The sequence below is a fragment of the Trichomonas vaginalis genome, chromosome VI, assembly GCF_026262505.1.
Source record: "Trichomonas vaginalis G3 chromosome VI, whole genome shotgun sequence".
In the NCBI taxonomy this organism is placed as follows: Eukaryota; Parabasalia; order Trichomonadida; family Trichomonadidae; genus Trichomonas; species Trichomonas vaginalis.
The window spans coordinates 3966279-3986909 of NC_067208.1; the positions used below are offsets into that span (position 1 = coordinate 3966279).

The 20631-nt window shown below is 31.3% G+C and overlaps 8 protein-coding genes and 2 pseudogenes across 10 annotated transcripts, besides 7 other annotated features; 5 read left to right on the plus strand and 5 right to left on the minus strand.

The window, feature by feature from the left end:
* Positions 1-48: part of a mobile genetic element that runs on past the window's edge.
* A 90-nt stretch (positions 49-138) lies between these two features.
* On the minus strand, positions 139-2950 carry TVAGG3_0801600 (protein kinase protein; the record flags this gene model as incomplete). The annotated part of the gene is made up of 1 exon (XM_001310387.1): positions 1843-2886. One exon carries the CDS (start codon positions 2884-2886, stop codon positions 1843-1845), a length of 1044 nt encoding a protein of 347 aa, XP_001310388.1.
* Positions 2951-4477: 1527 nt separating this feature from the next.
* Positions 4478-5513: a mobile genetic element.
* Positions 5514-6733: 1220 nt separating this feature from the next.
* On the plus strand, positions 6734-8071 carry TVAGG3_0801620 (uncharacterized protein; the record flags this gene model as incomplete). Its single annotated transcript, XM_001310388.1, has 1 exon — positions 6734-8071. The coding sequence occupies one exon, from the start codon at positions 6734-6736 to the stop codon at positions 8069-8071; it is 1338 nt and encodes a 445-aa protein (XP_001310389.1).
* Positions 8072-8448: 377 nt separating this feature from the next.
* TVAGG3_0801630 (Ankyrin repeat family) lies at positions 8449-9519 on the plus strand (the record flags this gene model as incomplete). The annotated part of the gene is made up of 1 exon (XM_001310389.1): positions 8449-9519. The coding sequence occupies one exon, from the start codon at positions 8449-8451 to the stop codon at positions 9517-9519; it is 1071 nt and encodes a 356-aa protein (XP_001310390.1).
* Positions 9520-9521: 2 nt separating this feature from the next.
* Positions 9522-9713: a mobile genetic element.
* Positions 9714-10450: 737 nt separating this feature from the next.
* Positions 10451-10472: a mobile genetic element.
* A 780-nt stretch (positions 10473-11252) lies between these two features.
* Positions 11253-12328: a mobile genetic element.
* On the plus strand, positions 11760-12116 carry TVAGG3_0801670 (MULE transposase domain-containing protein; the record flags this gene model as incomplete). The annotated part of the gene is made up of 1 exon (XM_051247365.1): positions 11760-12116. The coding sequence occupies one exon, from the start codon at positions 11760-11762 to the stop codon at positions 12114-12116; it is 357 nt and encodes a 118-aa protein (XP_051082840.1).
* Positions 12321-20631: part of a mobile genetic element that runs on past the window's edge.
* Positions 14875-15341, minus strand: TVAGG3_0801690 (uncharacterized protein; the record flags this gene model as incomplete). The annotated part of the gene is made up of 1 exon (XM_051247366.1): positions 14875-15341. A coding segment is annotated over one exon (467 nt), but the record flags the coding sequence as incomplete, so codon positions are not given.
* TVAGG3_0801700 (uncharacterized protein) lies at positions 15369-15797 on the minus strand (the record flags this gene model as incomplete). Its single annotated transcript, XM_051247367.1, has 1 exon — positions 15369-15797. The coding sequence occupies one exon, from the start codon at positions 15795-15797 to the stop codon at positions 15369-15371; it is 429 nt and encodes a 142-aa protein (XP_051082842.1).
* On the plus strand, positions 15843-16103 carry TVAGG3_0801710 (uncharacterized protein; the record flags this gene model as incomplete). Its single annotated transcript, XM_051247368.1, has 1 exon — positions 15843-16103. The coding sequence occupies one exon, from the start codon at positions 15843-15845 to the stop codon at positions 16101-16103; it is 261 nt and encodes an 86-aa protein (XP_051082843.1).
* Positions 16417-16911, plus strand: TVAGG3_0801720 (annotated as a pseudogene). Its single transcript has one exon. A coding segment is annotated over exon 1 (495 nt).
* On the minus strand, positions 17146-18410 carry TVAGG3_0801730 (annotated as a pseudogene). Its single transcript has one exon. A coding segment is annotated over exon 1 (1265 nt).
* Positions 19032-19060: a mobile genetic element.
* On the minus strand, positions 19406-20038 carry TVAGG3_0801750 (organellar and viral DNA polymerase type B; the record flags this gene model as incomplete). Its single annotated transcript, XM_001310390.1, has 1 exon — positions 19406-20038. The coding sequence occupies one exon, from the start codon at positions 20036-20038 to the stop codon at positions 19406-19408; it is 633 nt and encodes a 210-aa protein (XP_001310391.1).

A 20631-nucleotide genomic window follows, 5' to 3' on the forward strand; every position in this document is an offset into this window, starting at 1 on the left:
GGCACGAAGTGCCTGGAGGCCCCACTGCCTTTTTTTTTTTTTTTTTTTATATATATATATAAAGTATACTTTAAGAACAAACTTAATACAAAAAATTCTATGAGTCGTATTAAATCAAATAATTTAATCATTGCTGACAGATAATGAGAAGACAAAGAGTACTATCGTCAGTATCAACATACAACACAATAAACTCATCTCTTCAAGTATTATTTAACATAATCTCACTAATAATCGCAGTTATAATGACATTTCAATTTTTCTTCCAAAAAAATATCGAAAAGATTACAGAAATTAGTGCAGTATACGACAGATCTTATATCAGCGGAAATTACATTATATTTTCTTGCTCTGATTTTAATTCTTTGAATTCATTTTCTTATATCTACCTTAAAACCTATGAAAATTCCGTGGAAACACGAATAAGAGCCATAAATACTACATTGACGTACAATATTGATGAAGAATCTTACGCAACAAAACTCAAATCGCCTTGGTTTTCTTTCTCAAACATTAATATTAGCAGCTTTACTCTTGAAGTCATACTTGATAAAAATCTCGACGCAAAACTGTTCGTTGTTCAATCTTCCGACCAATTTACAGAAATTGCTGCCTTTTTACACAGAATGTTCAGACTCCTTGCTGTAGCAATACTTCTATATTACCTTTTCTATCTGGTTTTCTTTGAAGATGGAAATATTTCAGATATTCGTTTAATTTTGATCGTTTCGTTATTCTCAGTAATTCTTGCAAATATGGAATACCCGGATGCTTCAAATTATAATTACGCTATTGGAATATCCATAGGAGCCCAAATTTTCTTTTTATTTTATTGCTCTGCAAAATCACTTTACAATTTTAAGCATACGCTCTTACTAGAATTAATCTATTGCTTTGCCAATGGATTTTGCCATAACCAAAACAATAATTCAAATTTAGTCGCTACAACGATTGGTTGGCTTTCGGCTTTCCTCAATGGCTTAATTTTAGTTTCAATTGTTTATTTTACGATCGTTACCTTAACAAATGTTGATTTTACTTTATTTAATTTGATTCATTCGATTTTAAGAATGGTCATCATTATGTTTTTGGCCACATCATGGATTATTGGAATTATGGTTCCAACTTTATCAGATTCGATTCCATCAAATATTATTTCTTCTTTCTTTTATAACTATACTGTTCCTTTCTTGATTTCCATCTCTATTGTTCAAATGCATTGGTATGATTAACGGGAAGCTCTTCTTCTTTTGTTATTTTGTTTTTTTATAAAATGTATTTTATATTGATTCTATCTTTTTCACATACATGATTATTTTTATCAATGTACTGGATATTCAAACGCAGATGAATCTATTTCAAATTGGAAATTTATTAATTAACTCCAATATCATAAATCATGATACTACAGTTTATCACAAAAGCCATTTAAATAATTTTGCATTTAAATGAAGAGAATTTGATTATATTTTATGTCATCAAATTTTCCGAGTTAGCTAAGAAAATCAATGTGATATTATTAAAACATGGGGCATTTAAAAATAAGATACACTGTCAAAATGTTATGTTTCCGGTTATATTGATTAAAATCATTCTTTTATCCCCAGAAAAAAATCTGCTTGATAGATTTTACAAGAGTTTACAATTTTTATACAGGCACAAAGTTTTTAATTGAATATATCCATTTATAATTCCTTTTTTTGGAATAATATTGAGAAAATGATGCATATTTTAATAATTATTTGTGAATATAATGAGGAGAAAACAGTGTATTAAATGCAAATCATACAAACACGTTTTAAACCGCAACAACAAAAAAATAAAAACAAAATAAAAAATTAATTAATTGGAACTTGTAATAAAAGGATGCTGAAGAATCTCTTGAGCAGTGATTCTCTTCTTCGGATCGAAAACAAGCATTTTCTTCAGCAAATCCCAAAATAATGCGCTATTCGGATCTCCCTGAACGACAAAGTCATCCAATGACTTGACACCAGGGTACGTACAGTGCGTTTTGTGCTGCGGACGGTTATTTATTGCACACCAAGTAGATTCATCGATAAATGTTCCGTTTTCGAAGAATTTATCCTTCAAAGGAGCATTCTGTAACATTTCTTGAGGAAACTCGCCAATTATTCTTGACATTCTTCTCAACATGAAATTTTCATTTTCAGCCCAGAATAAAGGTAGACCGAGAGCCAATTCGGCAATTGTACAAGCAAGAGACCAAATATCTGCTGCTGTTGTAATAGGATAACTTAAGACAATTTCAGGAGCTCTGTAATATCTCGTAATGAAATAACCAGACAAACATTCTTCCTCTTCAACGATACCACCAAGGTCAACGAGCTTGGAAATTATTGTATTCTTGATGTGCGAAATGTTTTCGGGCTTGCTATCTGCATGAATAAGCTTATTTTTGTGCAAAGCTTGGCAAGCTTTAGCAATATCCTTGAAAATAAGACGTATCATTTTAAGGTTCATCGGTCGGAAGTTGTTTTTCTGTAGGATACTGTACATATCTTGACCTAAAATTTCGTATATGATAACAGCATGACCCTCATACGTGAAACACCCTTCCATTTGTACGATGTTCATTTTCTCTTCGTCAGTTAGTAAGTTTTGAAGCTTCAAGTTGAGATTTACCTCTATTGCTCCGTAATCTGCGCTGCAATCCAATTTTACAATTTTGCAAGCGTAATATTGGTTGTACCTATCGTCCTTAGCCAAATATACATCAGCAAAGTTACCTGAACCAAGTTTTTCAAGAAGTGTGTAATTTAATCCTAAATCATCGGAAATAACATCACCCTTGTATACAATTAGTCTGCCATCTGCTGTGTGTCGCCCGTCCGGGGCCAAATCTATTGTCGTGTCGGTCAACATGGGAAATAAATCTTTTGAATGTAAAAATTTTTTCTGGAAAATATTCTGCCATAGACGATAAAAAAAGTAGTCGCGACATTAAATTTTGAATTCTTTTCAGGGATTTGTTTGTTTGGTCGCATAACACTTTTATAAATATAATCATTATAGGTGGTAAAATTAAACACACGAACTGAATAGATGTCTTACCCTGTCTTTACTCTTTATTTTGAGCAAACAATAGGTAAATGAGTGTGTTACACTGCATATTCTTTCATTTTGGATCTGCAAATGATAATTATTACAGTTAAGAAACTATATACTTTGTAGAACTTAAGTTATCATACTTTACTGTTTGAGATTGGTTTTGGAAATCAGATTTTCCTTAAAGCCATGAATGTGTATACAGTAAATTTCATTTTTATGTCATATACAATAACATTAACTGAGATATAAGTATTAAAAATGGCATTTTTATTTCACAATATATATCTTGAACTCATCTGTTAATAAAATCATGATGTTATTGATTGTTTTCTAGATGTTTACAATATTTTCTAAACATGTGAAGATAATCCTTAATATGAACCAGAAATAATTTTAAATTACTAGCAATGGATGGTTATCTATATAGAATAATATATTATCTTTGATAGTAAACTATGACTGCTTTATGATTTAGGAATATATACTTCTTTTCTATCTCTTTGAAAAATAGTTATATGATTTTGCTGTATAAGTGATATATTTTAGTAGAAATATTATAGAATAACAAAAATAAAAAGGTGATATCGATTTATAACATAATAAAATGGTTTATTTCTCTCTAAATTATAAATTTTCAAAAAAATTAACCTCATTTTTCCAAAAAAAATCGATAATTGAAAAAAACGTTATCATTTTCTAGAAAATTCCATAGGCTTTTTCTAAAATGGAAAAAATTTGGAGAAACTCACCAAGGAGAGCTTCATTCTAGGTGTCCAAAGCAATTGCTATCAGTCAAAAAAACCTCGAAAATTTTAAATATTGATATCCATTTTCATCAATCACTTAAAATCGATTGTTTGCAGTCGATGTTATCACATGTTATTAAATTCTAATATACTTGAACATACTACAAATTGTGTTTGAAACTTATCAACATTTCGCGCAATTTAACAATACTCCAATTCTCATACACAGTTCCCATTACCATAGTCTCATTTTAAGAAGAAATGATTAATAAAATCTAAGATCTAACATTATAAATAATATTTTTAATTATAAATACTTATTTGTGCATGTTTTATATACAGATGTAGAAAGAAAAACGATTAAAGTGTTACTTCAGAAAAATACCCGAAAGCACCCTAATCATTAAACAATTTAGTTTTTTAGCATCGAATTTTGCTCGTCTTGAGCCATATTTTTTCGTTTAATTTTCATAATACGATAATACATATGGGTTATCAAGTAAAGAATGGATATTTTAGAAGATGATAATATATCTCGAAATCAAACGAAAGTCATTCTATGAGTCCATACACACCATTACTATACTTCATATGTCAAGCATAATGGGAACAATTTTGGTCGATACCTTTGTTGTCGACGAAGTTTCCCCTTTTTTTAAGGGTGCACCCGTATGTACGTTTATTTGAGAGGAGGATTACCCTCTCAATTTTGAGGGATTCGTTAGTTTATTTTCTCGATGAATATGCAATAAAATTTGATTTTTACCTTATCAATATACTTCATATAATATACACATGTTCATGTAAAAACTTTTTTCCAAAATCCTCAGGAATTAAGGGATTTTTGAATTTTAAGAATTTTTTTCGAATTTTTTCGAAAAAAAAATATTTTCAGAACAGCCTTAACGGCTAAGATTTAGGAACAATGTTAAGTATCAAAAAGAAAGGAGGTCTGATATAGACAACATATATCGTTGAAGGTTGAAAAAATCTCTAATATTTGAGCCCAAAATTTCAAATTTTAATTTTTTGAAAAAAGAGGCCACCCGTATGTACGTTTATTTGAGAGGAGGAGGATTATATCTTTGAAAGGGTGAAACATTATGAATATGTTAATTATATAATAATATGTATTATTATAAAAAAGAAAAAATAAAGCACGTTAAAATTTTTCTTTCTTGATTTTTTACAAAATCTACTTAGAATTATGCAAAATATGACTAAATAATTATAAATTTCAAGTTAAATTTTAATTTTGATAAATAATTTAAATTTCAAAATATCAAGTTCAGTTCGACTATGTATGTAGTAATTCCTCAATAAAGTGCCAAAACCCTATTAAAATATATGAACATTTTCACATTTTAATGTTTTTATTTAAAAATTTGATGGAATATGAGCTTCAAACAATTATTATGTAAATAAAAATAATTAAATATATGTATTTATCGTATTACAACCGTAGTAAGTCGATTCTTCCTTTCTTCTACTGAGGTTTGAATTTGATTTCGAATTGTAAAGAGATTCAAAGGGAAAATACTAGCGGATAAAAACTACCTCCATGAAAGGGTCATAATGGAGTCAAGTTGTATTTTTTGATATTTTTTGCTTTTCGAGCCTAAATAGGTAGCCAAGATAATGCCTAAAAATAAGGTTCTAAATTCTGAAGTTTACATGATCCTCTCGTGTGCACCCTTAAAATCTTCTAATGGTTGAAACCATCTTTTTGAATGATTTTCTGAATTTTATTAAAACATTAGTAATTATTTTCCAATGTAATATCAAAAATGTTAATGGATATGTCTGTTAAAATAGCTGTGAATCAATTATGTTAAAAATTAGAAAAAAAAATACAAAATTATGGGTGAAACAAACAGATAGTTTAATTGAAAGAGTAATATCAGTTATATGAAGTCTTCCCATTCACTTAATGCGTCTTCGTCGTCTGTTTCGAACGTTCCGTATGGAAGGGTCAGAACATTCGGAATGGAACTGAAAGACCAACAAGAGTGTACTATTCACTCTTGTCGGTCGAAGTTCCGGAATCAGAATGTTATTGCGGAACAATGTGTCATTGTGGGAGACATGCATAGGCAATGTCTCCCTAAATGACACATAGACGCCAACAAGAGTGTACTATTCACTCTTGTCGGTCGAAGTTCCGGAATCAGAATGTGATTGCGGAGCAGTGTTCCATTCCGAGGTACTTGCATAGGCAATGTCCCCGGAATGGAACTGAAAGACCAACAAGAGTGTACTATTCACTCTTGTCGGTCGAAGTTCCGGAATCAGAATGTGATTGCGGAGCAGTGTTCCATTCCGAGGTACTTGCATAGGCAATGTCCCCGGAATGGAACTGAAAGACCAACAAGAGTGTACTATGCACATTTTTCAATAACATTCTCAAACATAATATTAATTTATTCTCTTAACTTTCATATTTTCTTATTATGATATTTTCTATTTTGATCTAGGCTCTTTTATTTCATCTAATAATTCTTTTTTTGCCGAATTTTCTCCTTTTTTTACAGTCTTTTTATTTTTCTTTTAAAGTAATTAGATTTGTATGTAAAATTCATATTCAAAGTCTTGTTGGTTTATTTGCTATTTTTTATTTTAGACAATTATTTTTCTTTCAGTTTTCTTAAAATTTTACATACTCAATCATCCTTACCAAATTTAGAATCTATTTCATTATTTTATTTTAAGATTTTTATTTGTTATTCTTTGTATTTTTAAAATTTATTCAAATTTTCTATTTTTTTCTTCTTATGTTCAGCCTCAATTTCTTAAAAACAAACGTCAGAAATCCTTAATCATATATCATTTCTTTTTGGTCACAATTAGCCCTACTATATATCTTAAATACATGAATTTTTAACAGAAATTCAATCTTTTCTGAGAGTTATCAAAAAATGGATAAAGATGATAGTTTACTAGTAAAGGAATGGCTTTCTGAAAGAGAATTCTTGAGACCACTCATAAGTGACAGTAATCTACCTCAATATGCATGGGCAACAGACTGTTCTTCACTTTTTAAAATTATTAGATCCAAACTGTCAATATTCAAACAAACTGAAAAAGACTATAATCAACAAATCGATGCAGAAATGCGAAAGCCAATACCAACTGCATATGATGCGCATATTAAATATAAATATCGCGTTTTAAAGTATTTAATGATTCTTACTTGCGAATACTTGAAAGAAGCCAACTCGATTGATGAAGAGTTGTTTTCAAAAATATACCAAGAAGTCAAAAGTTTTTCAAGATTTTGTATTGTTTTTCCTTTTATCCTTAAAAGACTTATTTCAGATGAACAAACAATCGAAAAGGCTTTGATAAATTACACTATGAATGTAAAATATTCAAGATCTCATAGTATCACAATGCAATCATCCAAGTTATCAAAATACGTTCGAACTCTCAACGAAGCAATATCTTTAGACCACATACCAGAAATTCCCAAGTTCAGCTTCTCTTATACTTATCAAAGCTGTGAATTAAGTTTTGAAATTTTTATTTCGACTTTACCATCGAAGTTCAAAGAGAATATTAAGAGCCTTGAGGACATCATTATAAGTGATATCAACCAAATCAACAACTCAGAATTACCTTTTATTTTCGATCCAAACGTTGATACAAAAGAAAACGTCGACTTTTCGGAACTGATAGTTACTGTTGTAGATGTGTTAAGAACAGTAATGGGTATAACAAACACAACAAAATCAAGTCAAAAAATTTACTCATTATTAATAAGATACATCTTTAATGATCTTATTGTAAACGACAATGACCCATATAAGACAAGAATTATGGTTGGATTACCAAATACAAAGCTAAAAATTAAAGATCTTCCAATCCAAGAGTTTTTCAAGGGCTACAATCCAGAGATGTTGATAACTGAATTTGTCCAATGCCAACCAACCCTTGTTAATGCCATCGAAGAGATCGAATTAACTATGTTTGAAATTTCTCCAATTGATATCCTAATTAGAATTGACAAAGCTGTTAAATATGTTCAGAAGTTCATTTCTGATGATTTAAAGCGTAGAACTGGCACTGTTGATTCATTTATTCCTTTTGATAACGTTATTCAGATCTTTAATGCGGTTTTTGATTGTGCAGAAATGCATGGAGTAGCATCTATTACTTATTGTATTGAAAGATTTACTGTTTGTTCATTTTTAACAAATGATCTTTCATTTGCTTATGATTCTCTAATCGGTGTCTATTCATTAAGATACCTATAAGCCTATATGTTGTTATTATTCATATTTCATTTATTGTTTATCGAATTATTCATGAAAAATGTTATAAAGTGTTTGAATTTTATGATTTTAAAATGTTTTTCTTTCAAACCAATCACCTAAAAGTGCAACTCCGATAAGGAGGAGATTTCAAGATAACTTTTGACGTTTTGAATAGGTGTAAAGTCGTTTGATGTTTCTAAAACAATTTATTTTTCAAACAAAAAAATGCTGATTAATGAATTATCCCCATTATGTGAATTACAATCATTACTGTGCGATCTAACCACTGAGACTGTACCAAAGGTTGCAGATGCCATTAAAGGAATGACTTATTTCTACTCAAAAAAAAATCTTATTTTATTGCAAACGAAATTAAGATGGCAGCAGCTTCCAGAACACTCAGAATGCGTCCATATGCCCAACTTATCAAAGTACTCATAGCAGAATTCCCTGAATTCAAGGAAGTCATGTTCCAAAATTTAATTTTCCTCTTTCCACCTGATCATGTCTCTAATCATCACATGGTCAATGCATTTATTAGATGTTGCATAAGAGAAAAGATTTTCGATATTAAGCAAATTTTGTCTTTCATTGATCTCTTATTCGAAAAGAATTGTCGTATGCATCTTAGCGAATTTCTTGTTAGTTTCATTACTGAAGTCAATCAATACAATCCAAAGTTAATACCAAAGTTTTTAGAATATAGAGATCCCTGGGCAATGACGTTTTCTGCCATTTCTTCGGCCTTCAAAGTCAAATCAAAGGAAGAATTACAGAGTTACGTAGATAAAGGCTACTATCCAGGTACAGCAGAAGCTGCAATTATTGAAGATAATATTGAAGCTTTGATAATGTTAGCGAAAGATAAAAATTTCAACCTTTTCGATGGTGGCTACAAATCGCAAATGTCAGTTTATAATAACGACGTTCCAAATTTCTCTCTTTTGAACATGGCGGCTTACTTAGGTTCTATTAAATGTTTTAAGTTTATATACCAATTTGTTGTTAAACAGAAACCAGATGGTCTCTTGGCGTCGGCTTGTGCTGGTGGAAATTTTGAGATCATTCATTTGGCCGAGGAAAGAGACAAAGATTATATTCAATCCCTTTACTATGCTGCCAAATTTAAGCATGTAAATGTTTTTATGTGGCTTCTAGAAAGATCTGGCAAACTTGATTTGAAGATTATCTGGAATCTCCTTGCTTTAGGCGGTACATACAATATTTATTTCATCGCAACTTCATTTTCCAAGTATTGCACAGCTGCTGACTTTTCAGAATTTTCCAATATGCCAACATGGAGAAGCGCCATCCTTCATGGCAATGAAGCTTTTGCACTTCTTATAATATCTGAGAAGCCGGGGCTTTTGAAGTATATGTACCACTCTTTGACCCCATTTGCGAAAAGCCTTGTTAGAAAGTACTTTAAGCAACTTAAGAATAAATAAAGTAGGGCTGTACAAGATTTAAAAAAACATTACCGGGTTACCGTAGAGGCCTAAAAAAATCGCGCCTCGGCGGCAAGCCGCCTCGGCATTAAGAATGCGCATCTAAATTTTTATATGTCCTTCTTTCTTTTATTTTTCCCTTCCCTTTCTTTTCTTTTTCTTTTTTTCCCTCCTCTTGCTCTCATTTACCTTTTTTTTCCTTTTCTCATCATTTTTCAAAATTTAAAATTTTTATCAAAAATCTTGCCTATAAAAGCAGACTATGGAACCTTTTAATGCCTCTTAATCAATATTATACAGCATAAAGCATATTAAATGAAAGTAATTACGTATAAATTTATTTTATTATCTTATTTATTAATTCTTTAGCATGTATTGTTTAATATTAACTTTTCTGTACATTAAATATGATATCTCCAAAGTATGAATGCCTTGTAACGAAACGAAAACTTAATTTTATGTTGAATATTTGTCACAAACATTAGATTATTAAAATATATGTTGGATATCCCTTAGTATGAGACTTCATGACTCTTGTTGTCTAACGTGAGCTTTGGATTGCAAGCTCTGTGGTTAACGAACATAAATTAATTGTAAAGTTTTCAAAAATTTTCATCGTTTCTATCAGCATCTATTTTTCCTTTAAAATAATATATTTGTATGAATACAATATTTAGTAATTTTTTTATTTCCCATAATTTCATTCAAAATTTCAGAAAAAATTAATTTCTATTCAATATTATTTCAGCTTCAAAACACTTCATTCTTATAGATGTTGATTCTGTAATGCATGAAAAATAGCGTGACTTCATTTTTGACAGTTTACAAATGTAAAGTGTTGCATCCTTAAAAACTTGGAAATATATACATTCATGAATTATCTTGTATATTAATTGAAAATCCATAAAACCCTAACAATATTTTTTCTTAAGGGTATAGTAAACTCAAAATTCTAGAGTTTTGAGAGTGCCAATAAACTCTATAGGCCTATATATATCTATATTTTAAAGGAGAGGTTACGCCATAATATTTGATATTATAAATTATTAATTCAAAATAAAAGTAGAAAATGAAACTAATTTTATTCTAACCTATATAAATATATCAATAATCTAAAATGATTATAGTCTGAACTATATTTTACCAGATTATCAAATATAAGAGAAATGAAATAAGGCATAAAAATATCATAGCATAATTATTGGATAAATGCATTAATAAATTATTTATATCATAATGAGAAAAAATCAAAATAAGAAAATGAGCATAATAATAATTTAATTAAAAACAAAAACAATAAATAAAATGTAATTTTCGTTAATCAAAGTCATCAATGTCTTCGTCTTCTGATTCCCATTCGGACTTGAAAACTTGATAATCTCCTCCTGGTACACTCTGAATGAATTTTTTGTATTTGTTCTGTTTTTTAGAACCTTTTGTAACAGTTTTTTGTTTCAATATCATTTTGGAGTAACAATTCTCTTCAAATGATTTGACACAATCTTCTGGAAGTGGGGGAAGATGAGTTAGTATCCCAAACTTGGGTACGGCGGCACTGCGTTCCACCTTACCCAAGTTAACGGTTTGACACTTTACAAAACCGGTAACGTATATTTTACAATACAACCATAACACCAACTTAACCTTAAATATTTACAAAACCATCTGACACATAAACGACTTCACTAACGACTTCACTAACGAATTCACTACCATCCTCACTAAATAAAAAAGAGAAAGGGACAGACTAGCCCATTGTCACTTTTTAATTTAGCAAATGAACGCTTATGGAGTGGAGTTTTTGGGTAAATCTGATTTGCTTATAAATGAAGTAAAATCAAAAGAAACCATATTGGCATTATATTATGCAAAAATAAATGATCTTACTTAGTACTTTTAAAGTTAATTTCAGAAAAAATTTGACACAATGGTATCCGGCACATACAAGTGGTGTACAACCAAAATATAAGTTGGTTTAAACATATATTGCTATATCTCATGATCTTACTTAGTACTTTTAAAGTTAATTTCAGAAAAAATTTGACACAATGGTATCCGGCACATACAAGTGGTGTACAACCAAAATATAAGTTGGTTTAAACATATATTGCTATATCTCATGATCTTACTTAGTACTTTTAAAGTTAATTTCAGAAAAAATTTGACACAATGGTATCCGGCACATACAAGTGGTGTACAACCAAAATATAAGTTGGTTTAAACATATATTGCTATATCTCATGATCTTACTTAGTACTTTTAAAGTTAATTTCAGAAAAAATTTGACACAATGGTATCCGGCACATACAAGTGGTGTACAACCAAATCTTCGACTCGATGAACTTGTCATCGAGTTATATTCCAGTGTTGTTCCTTCATTCCTGATTAAGTTGCAAATTAAAGGTCTGGATTCAGAGAGAAGTGTTAAAGTTATCAAAAAAGTCACAAGAGATTTCGAAGAAATGACACAATTTAAAAAAGTCGAATGCATCAGTATGCTTGAAGCTGTTCAGAAAGGTCTGAAAAATGATACACTTGATCCCAACATTGTTTACTCAACATTAAAAATATTATTGCAAAGAAAACATTTGATTTAATAAACATTTAATTTATTATAATTAATTTTTTATTACAGTATAGTAAAAAATGCTATAAATAAATTATTATATTTTATTAAAATGTGACTTTTAATAGTAAGTGAATAAAATAAATCAGGAATTGGGAAAGAAATAAGGTTAATTAAAAATAATGAAAATTACAAGTTTAAGGTTAATGAAAAAGTGACAATGGGCGAGTTTGTCCCCCACTCAAATAAAAAATAACCTTATTTTTTATTTTTTTAAATTTTTTATTTCATTACAAAGACATGTCCGACTACATTTACTATGACTCTTTCCCAGAACGTTTCCGTGAACTATTCAAAACTCAAGTAAAACTGAGAAACATGCATTTTAACAAAGACAGACCCATTGACGATGAAAGAAACCCTAAATATATTATAATACCTTATGATGCTAAATTTATTGCATACATTCCTTATGGTCGCAGAGGAACGAAAACTATTTCAACAATGACGAAAAATTATTTCTGGAGCGATGAAGAAAATTGCCTTATCTACATAAATACATACTTAAATAAAGCTACATATTGTACAAAAGAAGGTTGGACTGGATTTGAGCTCTACATATACGACGACGATGGAAACAGACGTTGTGTATACCCATACGATAATATGTACCATTGTTTTCATCAAGCATTAAACGAATACATAGTCAGTAAGGGTCTCATTCCTGTTGAGTAGATATGTTTTATTTTTGTTCTGTCATTTATATAAAAATAAACTTAAAAATAAATGATATCACCACCCTCACACGTATGAAAACATAGCACAAAAATAAATTTAGGTGAAGTGGTGAAATCTCACCTCTTTTTCACCCGGTTTTTCACCTGTTGAATTCATGCTTTATAACTCTCTTCCTTTCTCCAACTCTTCTAACTTCTTCTTAAGTTCAGCAATGTTGTCCTCATGAAGTTTAATCTTTCTCAAAATTCCTTCTTTATCTAATGGTTGCTTTATCTTTCTAAACTGAACTCTACCATCCTTCATAGTATGAACGTAAAAACCTTCTGGAATAGTTCCTGATTTAATGTATTCTACCAAAAACTTTTGTTTCATTGCTTCAGTGACTTTAGTCGTCATTTCAATCAAATAAAAATTTTAATATTAAATAAAAATAACGTTATTTTTTTTTCAGTAAGGAAACGCAGGAGTTTTACGATTTATTTGAGGAGTAGGTTCTGGTTTAAATGTTGGAGTCGGTTTAGGAGTTGACTTTTGAATAGGAGTTTGTACTTCCATAGGTTCAGGAGTCATTGAAGGTTTTGCTTGTGAAGGCGTTGGTTTGACATTGGTTTTTGGCGAAGGTGTTGGAGTTTGTTTAACTTCAGCTACTTCAGTATTATTTACAAATTTGCTTTATTTCTTTTCACATCATAACTGCTCCTGCTGTAAGCTAGCAAACCTAGTGGGAGACCATATCTTATATAAGGACTTGACCAAATGCTATTTTTGACAGGAGCTGGTGGAACACCTAACCTTGGTGAGACTGCTCTTTGCCATTGTGCAGCTCGTAAAGAAATTCAATAGGTGCTCCCATAATCGTTTGGTAAAGTTTGTTTCATAGATGGTGAAGGTTCACGAGAGCTGATGAAGAACTCATTTATAAGCTTTAAAATAAACGTTCATCCTTTATTCCTCACTGTCGTCCGCAGCTAAGTTATAGTCATCTAATCTTATTATTGGGATTCCATTAGCACGCACCTGAATGGCAAAGCAACAATCCCTCATAAATCCAATAAGTGGCTTTGGTACATTTTCAGTTGCTAGTTCAATAGGTCCTTTAACAGACAATTTGTATGTTATTGGAGCAGTAGATGTTTGACCTTGCTGGAAGCAAAAGTCCACTTCTGTTGGAAAACCACATAAGAAATGTGTGTTGTCATAGCTATCCCATTTATGTTCCACACTACCATCATCCACCAATGACCTCATAACATCTTCATTAAATCCAATCATATCATTGTTTGTATTGCAAGCGTTCGCAACCATTTCATAAAATACAGGTCCATATGATTTTTCAGGTTCTGCAGGCATATTTCCATAAGCTCCCATGGAAAGCTGAAGATATTTAAACTTAGGGTTCTCAAAATTAACATAATAGTTGTCTTTCTTTCTAAATAGTGCCTAAATACTTTTAACATTAATAGGCGTATAAGCTGCTGTAAATGTTGCACTTGAACTATCTGTATTCTTTGAGAATGAACCGTCCATAGGAATCCAATCCATAACTTTAACAGGAAAACATAAAGCCTCGTTTGTATAATTTCTACAAGTTCTGTATAAATGTTAGGGTCTAAAGAGAATGATTTTGGATGAATGAAACATTCATTAAAATCCATCTTTGTTCGAAATAGTTGCTGGGTTACAGTTGTAATAGTAACTGTTCCACTAGCTTCTATTGCCTTCGTTATCATAGTGAATGGTTCATTCCATGGAACAAATTTATTTGTCGGTGGATTTGAATCTGAAGCAAATGCAACTTTAAGAGTTGGATTGAAAGCAACGATATCATTTACAGATATAGATGTGCATTGTAAGGCGTCGCTACTGAACTTTACTTTAAGCTGAATGTTTCCTGCAAAAGCAGGAATAAATCGAATAGCTTCTAATGGAAGGAATCTTCTAACAGGAATTCTTAAACGAAGCTTAAAATCAAATGATTTTCCTGCTGTAATTGGACCACTAACAATTTGTCCTGTTCTGCATGTTCCCGAATGACTCCATACATCTTCATGTCGAGTCTTTGAGAAACATCTACTATCTTTATTTGTTCGGTAGTTTGTGAGTTTGAAGTTATATATGCTTCTTCTCTTGCGTTGTCTTGAGAATATACGATACGACCATTTGCAAGGATTTGATATCCAGCAACTGCATAGAAAGCGTCATCGAAACCAATCCAAAATCCTGGTGGGTTTGTTTTATTGGAACCTGAACCAATTTCTTTATCTACAATAAATTGACCTTCCATTTTATACGTAATGAATGTATTGTAAAGGTCCAACATATTTTCACCAGGAGGTGAGAGATTGAATGTTACCCATGTGTTATCTTTAGCAGTTCCAGGTTGTGATGGAATCTTTGCGTCAGAATATTTTCTATTAGTGTCACCAATTTGAACTGCATTGTCTATGATATCGAAATATGAGCGAATCTGATGAATATGCTCTGCTGGAGTAAATTCGTTTAGCTGTTCGTTCTGCATGTATTTACTTCGGATAAAAATATCTATTTACTTCATTATTCTCACTCTTCTTCTTGGCATTCGTGGTGGAAGTTGTTTCTTGACATTTTCAATGAACTGTACATTCTCTTTTGTCTCAACTTCTTTCACTGGTGGGTCAGGGTTCTTTGACTCGGTTTGCTTTTCAATGAAATTCACGAACTTTGCAATAAGCTCTTGGTTCGTTATTGAAAGAACATCTGGCTTCTTTTCTTCTGGTTCTATTGACTTTTCAGTTTGAATAGAAGGTTTTATATGGGCTTCGCCCTCGGTGCCATGCACCTTAATGTTGTCGCTCTCTGTATTCGCTAATGGAACCTTTCTTTTTCTTACATATATTTTACCATCTTTACTCTGACTTACGTAATAGAAAGGATGTTGTATTCCTCTGGCGTCATTTAATATAATAGACTCTCGTTCTGATTTTGACAAGCTCATTTTACATCGGTTAAAGTTTTAATTTTGTTTTTTATCTGCAGTCAAATGACTCAGACAAGCCCTACGGACAAGACCCAAGGGGTCATAGATGTTGAAGCATTGAAGAAAGAAATTCGTGAGCAAATTTTATCCGAACTGAAGGAACAAAAACAAGAACAAAAGCCAGAGAGACCAAAGAGAAAACTTAGTGAAAAACAACTTGCTGTATTAGCTGCTGGAAGACAAAAGAACCCACGTTTGCTGGCGAAGAAAGCTAGAGAAGAAGCTGAAGCAAAAGCTAAAGAAGCTGAAGCAAAGAAAGAGTAAATGGTTTATTTTTATCCGAATTAAATGTATAGACAAATACCTTTATCTGTTGCGTTCAGTAGTGAAAACCCTGACGTCAAAATAAAGGGGAACAGAGTAACGTTTAAGTTTCCAACAGACTGGATTGTGAACATAAATGAAGAGAAGTACATTGGCATAACATCTATGTATATAACACGTGCTTTCAGAAAGGTTGACTTTATACTTCAAGTCGAGATAGAAAATGACGAACAGTCTTTAAGCGCCCAAAACATTCACATATACAAATACTTTAAAGACGATACAACATTGCAACAATGTATGATTTCATTTAATGAGATGTTCGAGAAAAAGTTCAACATTGAAGTACAAACTTTACAGCCTTTACGTGAGTTTCTTGCACAACTGAAAGAAGAAGGTAGTCAGCCACAACTTATAGACTTTCATTATGAATTTAATGAAAATGAAGATGGAACACATGACTGTCAGTTTGTTGTATTCTCACCATTCAATGAAGTCGCTAAAGAGAAAGAAAATCCATTACGTATAAGATTTCAAATCTCTGAACCAAGTGATGATTTCAAGAATGTTTTCAATTATGATGCAATGCTTCCGAGGAAAAATGAATTTTCAAAGATTGTAACACCTGGCATTTGGGATAGAAAGCAAGCTATATTATATTCAAACTTAAGTAAGGGAGTTGAAAATGAGTTCATTGGTCATACAAGAACTTCACCACTTCCTAACCCTAAATACTATAAATTAACTGGCTTCAATCGTGAGTTTTGGATAGACATGTTCTCCACTCATGACCATAACTGCCCAGTGTTCTTACCTCCAGACCATAAGGACTGTCTCTACATTGAAGCACAACTCTTAAACTCTACCATCGCAGTATTGTAAATGACCACATGGGCTTCGCCCTTGCCGCTAGCGGCTTATTTTTATCATGAATGGTCTCACTGCTGACAAAAATAAATGACCTTATTATTTTTCTCATTCATGACCTCAGAACTTAAGCTTTCTTATGAATGAAGTCTTAGTCTGAATAGAAAAGTTAAACTTTTCAGCAAAGCAAGGACTAGAAGACTTACATAAGTCAAATCCAATCTCTTGACCATCATGAAGTGCTTTGTAAAGTTTCATTAAACTGAACTCAGAGTCTTTTGTCATATGTTCCAACAGGTATGTGAATGTTCTTATCTTCATTGTAATAGCATTGTATAGCTTCAGGAAACATTTCATTAGCTGTTAAAGCAAGGACGTCTTGTTTGACACCTTTGCAACGTGCATGGAATGCAACTTCATTTAAATCGTTAGTGAGTAAGTCTATGTAAGTCTTCTTTCCAAAAAATATTGACTTGTATGCTAAACTTTGTTTTCCAGGTGTTATTTCTGCAAAGTCGCTATGAAATTGACCTAATGTTTTACCAATAAGTTCTCTACCGTATCTCTTCTTAAATTCTTGAGCTAAACGTGGTATGTCTTCATTGAAAATATGCATGCTATCACAGTCCTGGTAAAATATTTGAAGACCCATGTCCTCAGCAGTACAGAATACTTCATTCATTATTCTCTTCGACATTGATAGAATATTTACACCAACTGGACAGAAGTTAAAGTGTCTGCAAATGCTTTTCGTTAGCTTGAAAATAGTTTTATCTGAACCATCCAAACCTTCGAACTTCACTATATGGTTGTAGTTTCTGATGGCATATCTTATAGCATCTTTGTCATCTACTATGGTTATTTTTGACTCAATAGGAGATAGAATAGTTTGCCATAAATACTGTTCAGAAATGAGCTTTATATTTTCTTGCAAAGGGATTTTCCTTCTTCTTATATTTAACTTAAGTAACTCTTAACTCAACCAACTTCTTTACTTCATCTCTTATTCTAATATCTCTGTTTCCATTGTAATAGTATCCTTGCAACATCACATTTGACACCTTGATATTTTATGAGGTCTTGTAATGTTATATGGTCAACATACATTAAACAGCAAGTGTTTGAACTTCTGGGAACGTTAAGTTCTGGATTTAGTTCAGGGTCACAAACTATTAAAGGAAAGTGTCTATGTATTCCAATCTCTGTTATCTTAATGAGAACAAAGAAGCCAGACATAAACTTTTCACCAATGGGTTCCTTTTGGTCGTCATCGAATAAATGCTTTAACAAATATTCAGAACTTAACATCTCATCCTTCAATACTTTTGGAATTCCTTCTAAAGTATAAAGTCTTGCTATAGCGGATGGATATAATGAAACAGCGTCGAAGTCAGCAATGAGTTTCTTTTCGCTCTTTTGTTTCATGTTATCTGACAACATACATCTTCCACCTTGAATGCATCTCGAAATAAATTCTCTTGGTTTATTTGAGAGGTCATAAAGATTTCTATCATAAGACGAAATGGTGGAAGTGAACTCAAAATAAGAGTAATTAGGTTATTTTGCCGACCAAATATATTTACAAGGCAAAATATCATATTACATATCAACCTATTATCAGTATGTTTTGATAAAAAAATTTTATCAAATATCATATTAAAATTAACATCTATATCTATATCAATATCTACACTATAAATTTTTTTATTCAATATCATAGATTTCAAAAATTTATTTCAATTTTAAATTAATTTATGGTTTTCATCAAAATTGTTTTTTATTAAAAAGCATGTTTCACAATTTTTACGGTTTCTTTCAAAAATTATAAAAAGAGAGTCAATAAGAAATTTCAACGCTTCAAGAAGGAATCAAAGAAATTGACGAAGTTCCAGAATTTTATTCAACAATTCTTAATCAATTAACAAAAACTATACCGAAACTTATCTTACCATCCAAATCAAATCACATTACATACGGAATAAACATTTAATCTTTTACCATTAAAATTATATTTATACGTTATTTAATTTTTTTACGTCTAGGTTGAATAGGATAATAGCCGAAGATATAAAGTAACTATAGTTTACAAGCTAAGGAACAAATCAGCATTGAAACTAAAAAATGCTGAAATATTATAATAAATTGAAGAAATACTGTGATAGAATACCTAGTTATACTAGATACTATTATAATATGAATTCATTTGTATTGAATATCGATTAAAATAAGATGGAACGTCAATTTGACAGACTCAAGTTTCGAATTAGAGACCAACTTTCATCAGCATAGTATATGTGCGCAAACTACTGCATAATGGTATGCTTATCTTTTCATTTTAAAAAATAACGTATTTGAATAATTTCGTAAAAAATTAGAATTACTCGATATTAAGCATATTGCTTTTCTATCATATATGCTTATATTCTACAATAGTGTTACCAAACATCGGGCAACATCATACGTATAATACCAGTTATTTGCATTGTTCGTGAACCTTTAATGATGGGAGTTCCTTTCACTTCTGTCATGTGTCTTAAGATGAAGTTTATATCATAGCTGAGGTTATGGAAATATATTAAACTCTTGTCAGGAAGTCGTTCCAAAAATTCTGTTGCACAGTTTTGACCCCATATGCTTTCACTCACTGAACCATCTTCACTGTCGTAACAGATGTTAAAAGCTTTATGAAAGCCGTCTGTGCTACACTCAAAGTCAGCAAAGAAAACATGCTCAGGAATGAACTTACATTTAGCTTTATTTACTTCTTTTGACTCTGCTTTCTTCTTCAGTTGTACACAATACTTTGGAGCATATGTCAAATCTTTAAATGGTGCAAGGTTCTGTTTATATAAGTCAGTCGTATATGTGAAAAGTTCTCCATAAGAAATAGGTTCGAAATATTTGCACTCCCACAATGTTTTCATAACATCCCATAACGGTGTAGTTCTATCCATGCGAACTACATATTTATCTTCTCTCTTTGTATAAATCTTCATCTGTTTCTCAATGTTCATTCCACCACACTCCTTCAAGATTTCTATATAGTTGCGAATGAAATATGTTGTCATTGGAAGTCTTTCATTTAGCATGTAGTGGTCGTCAACAAGAAGTAAGTCAATAGTTCGAACAGTTTCACATTCTTTTGGTATATATCTCTTTATTTCATTATGTCTTGAGTCATTGAAATAACCAATGGTAACATTAAATGCTATACCAGTTGCGTCAGAAATTTCTTGTACTTTACTTTGAGGAAAGTCTCTAACACGAATGACTTCTCTCATGTGGTCAATAGTTTCTCCATTTACTCCAGCCTGAATGCAAGCATAAACGAAGCAGTTTATCTTCTGTCATAAGTGTTGCAGTTCTTTTGTTCAGTTCATTGAAGATTTGGTAGCGTTCAAGATTTATAGGTAATGTGCAAAGATACTTCCAGAACTGACCGCTTCTCTTCTTATAAAACTTTCTTTTCACCATTATCTTTCCAAAAGCTTTCTATAAGTGCTGGGTTTCCTGTTTGCTTAAGAGCTTCCAAAATGGCTTTCTGGTCATTTGTCAGTGTGCTTTCATCTCTATATGGTCTCTTTTTTGGTTTGCCTTTCTTTACATCTGACATCGTTAAGCCTTCATATTCTGTTAAATCATACATCTTTATTTCAGTAAG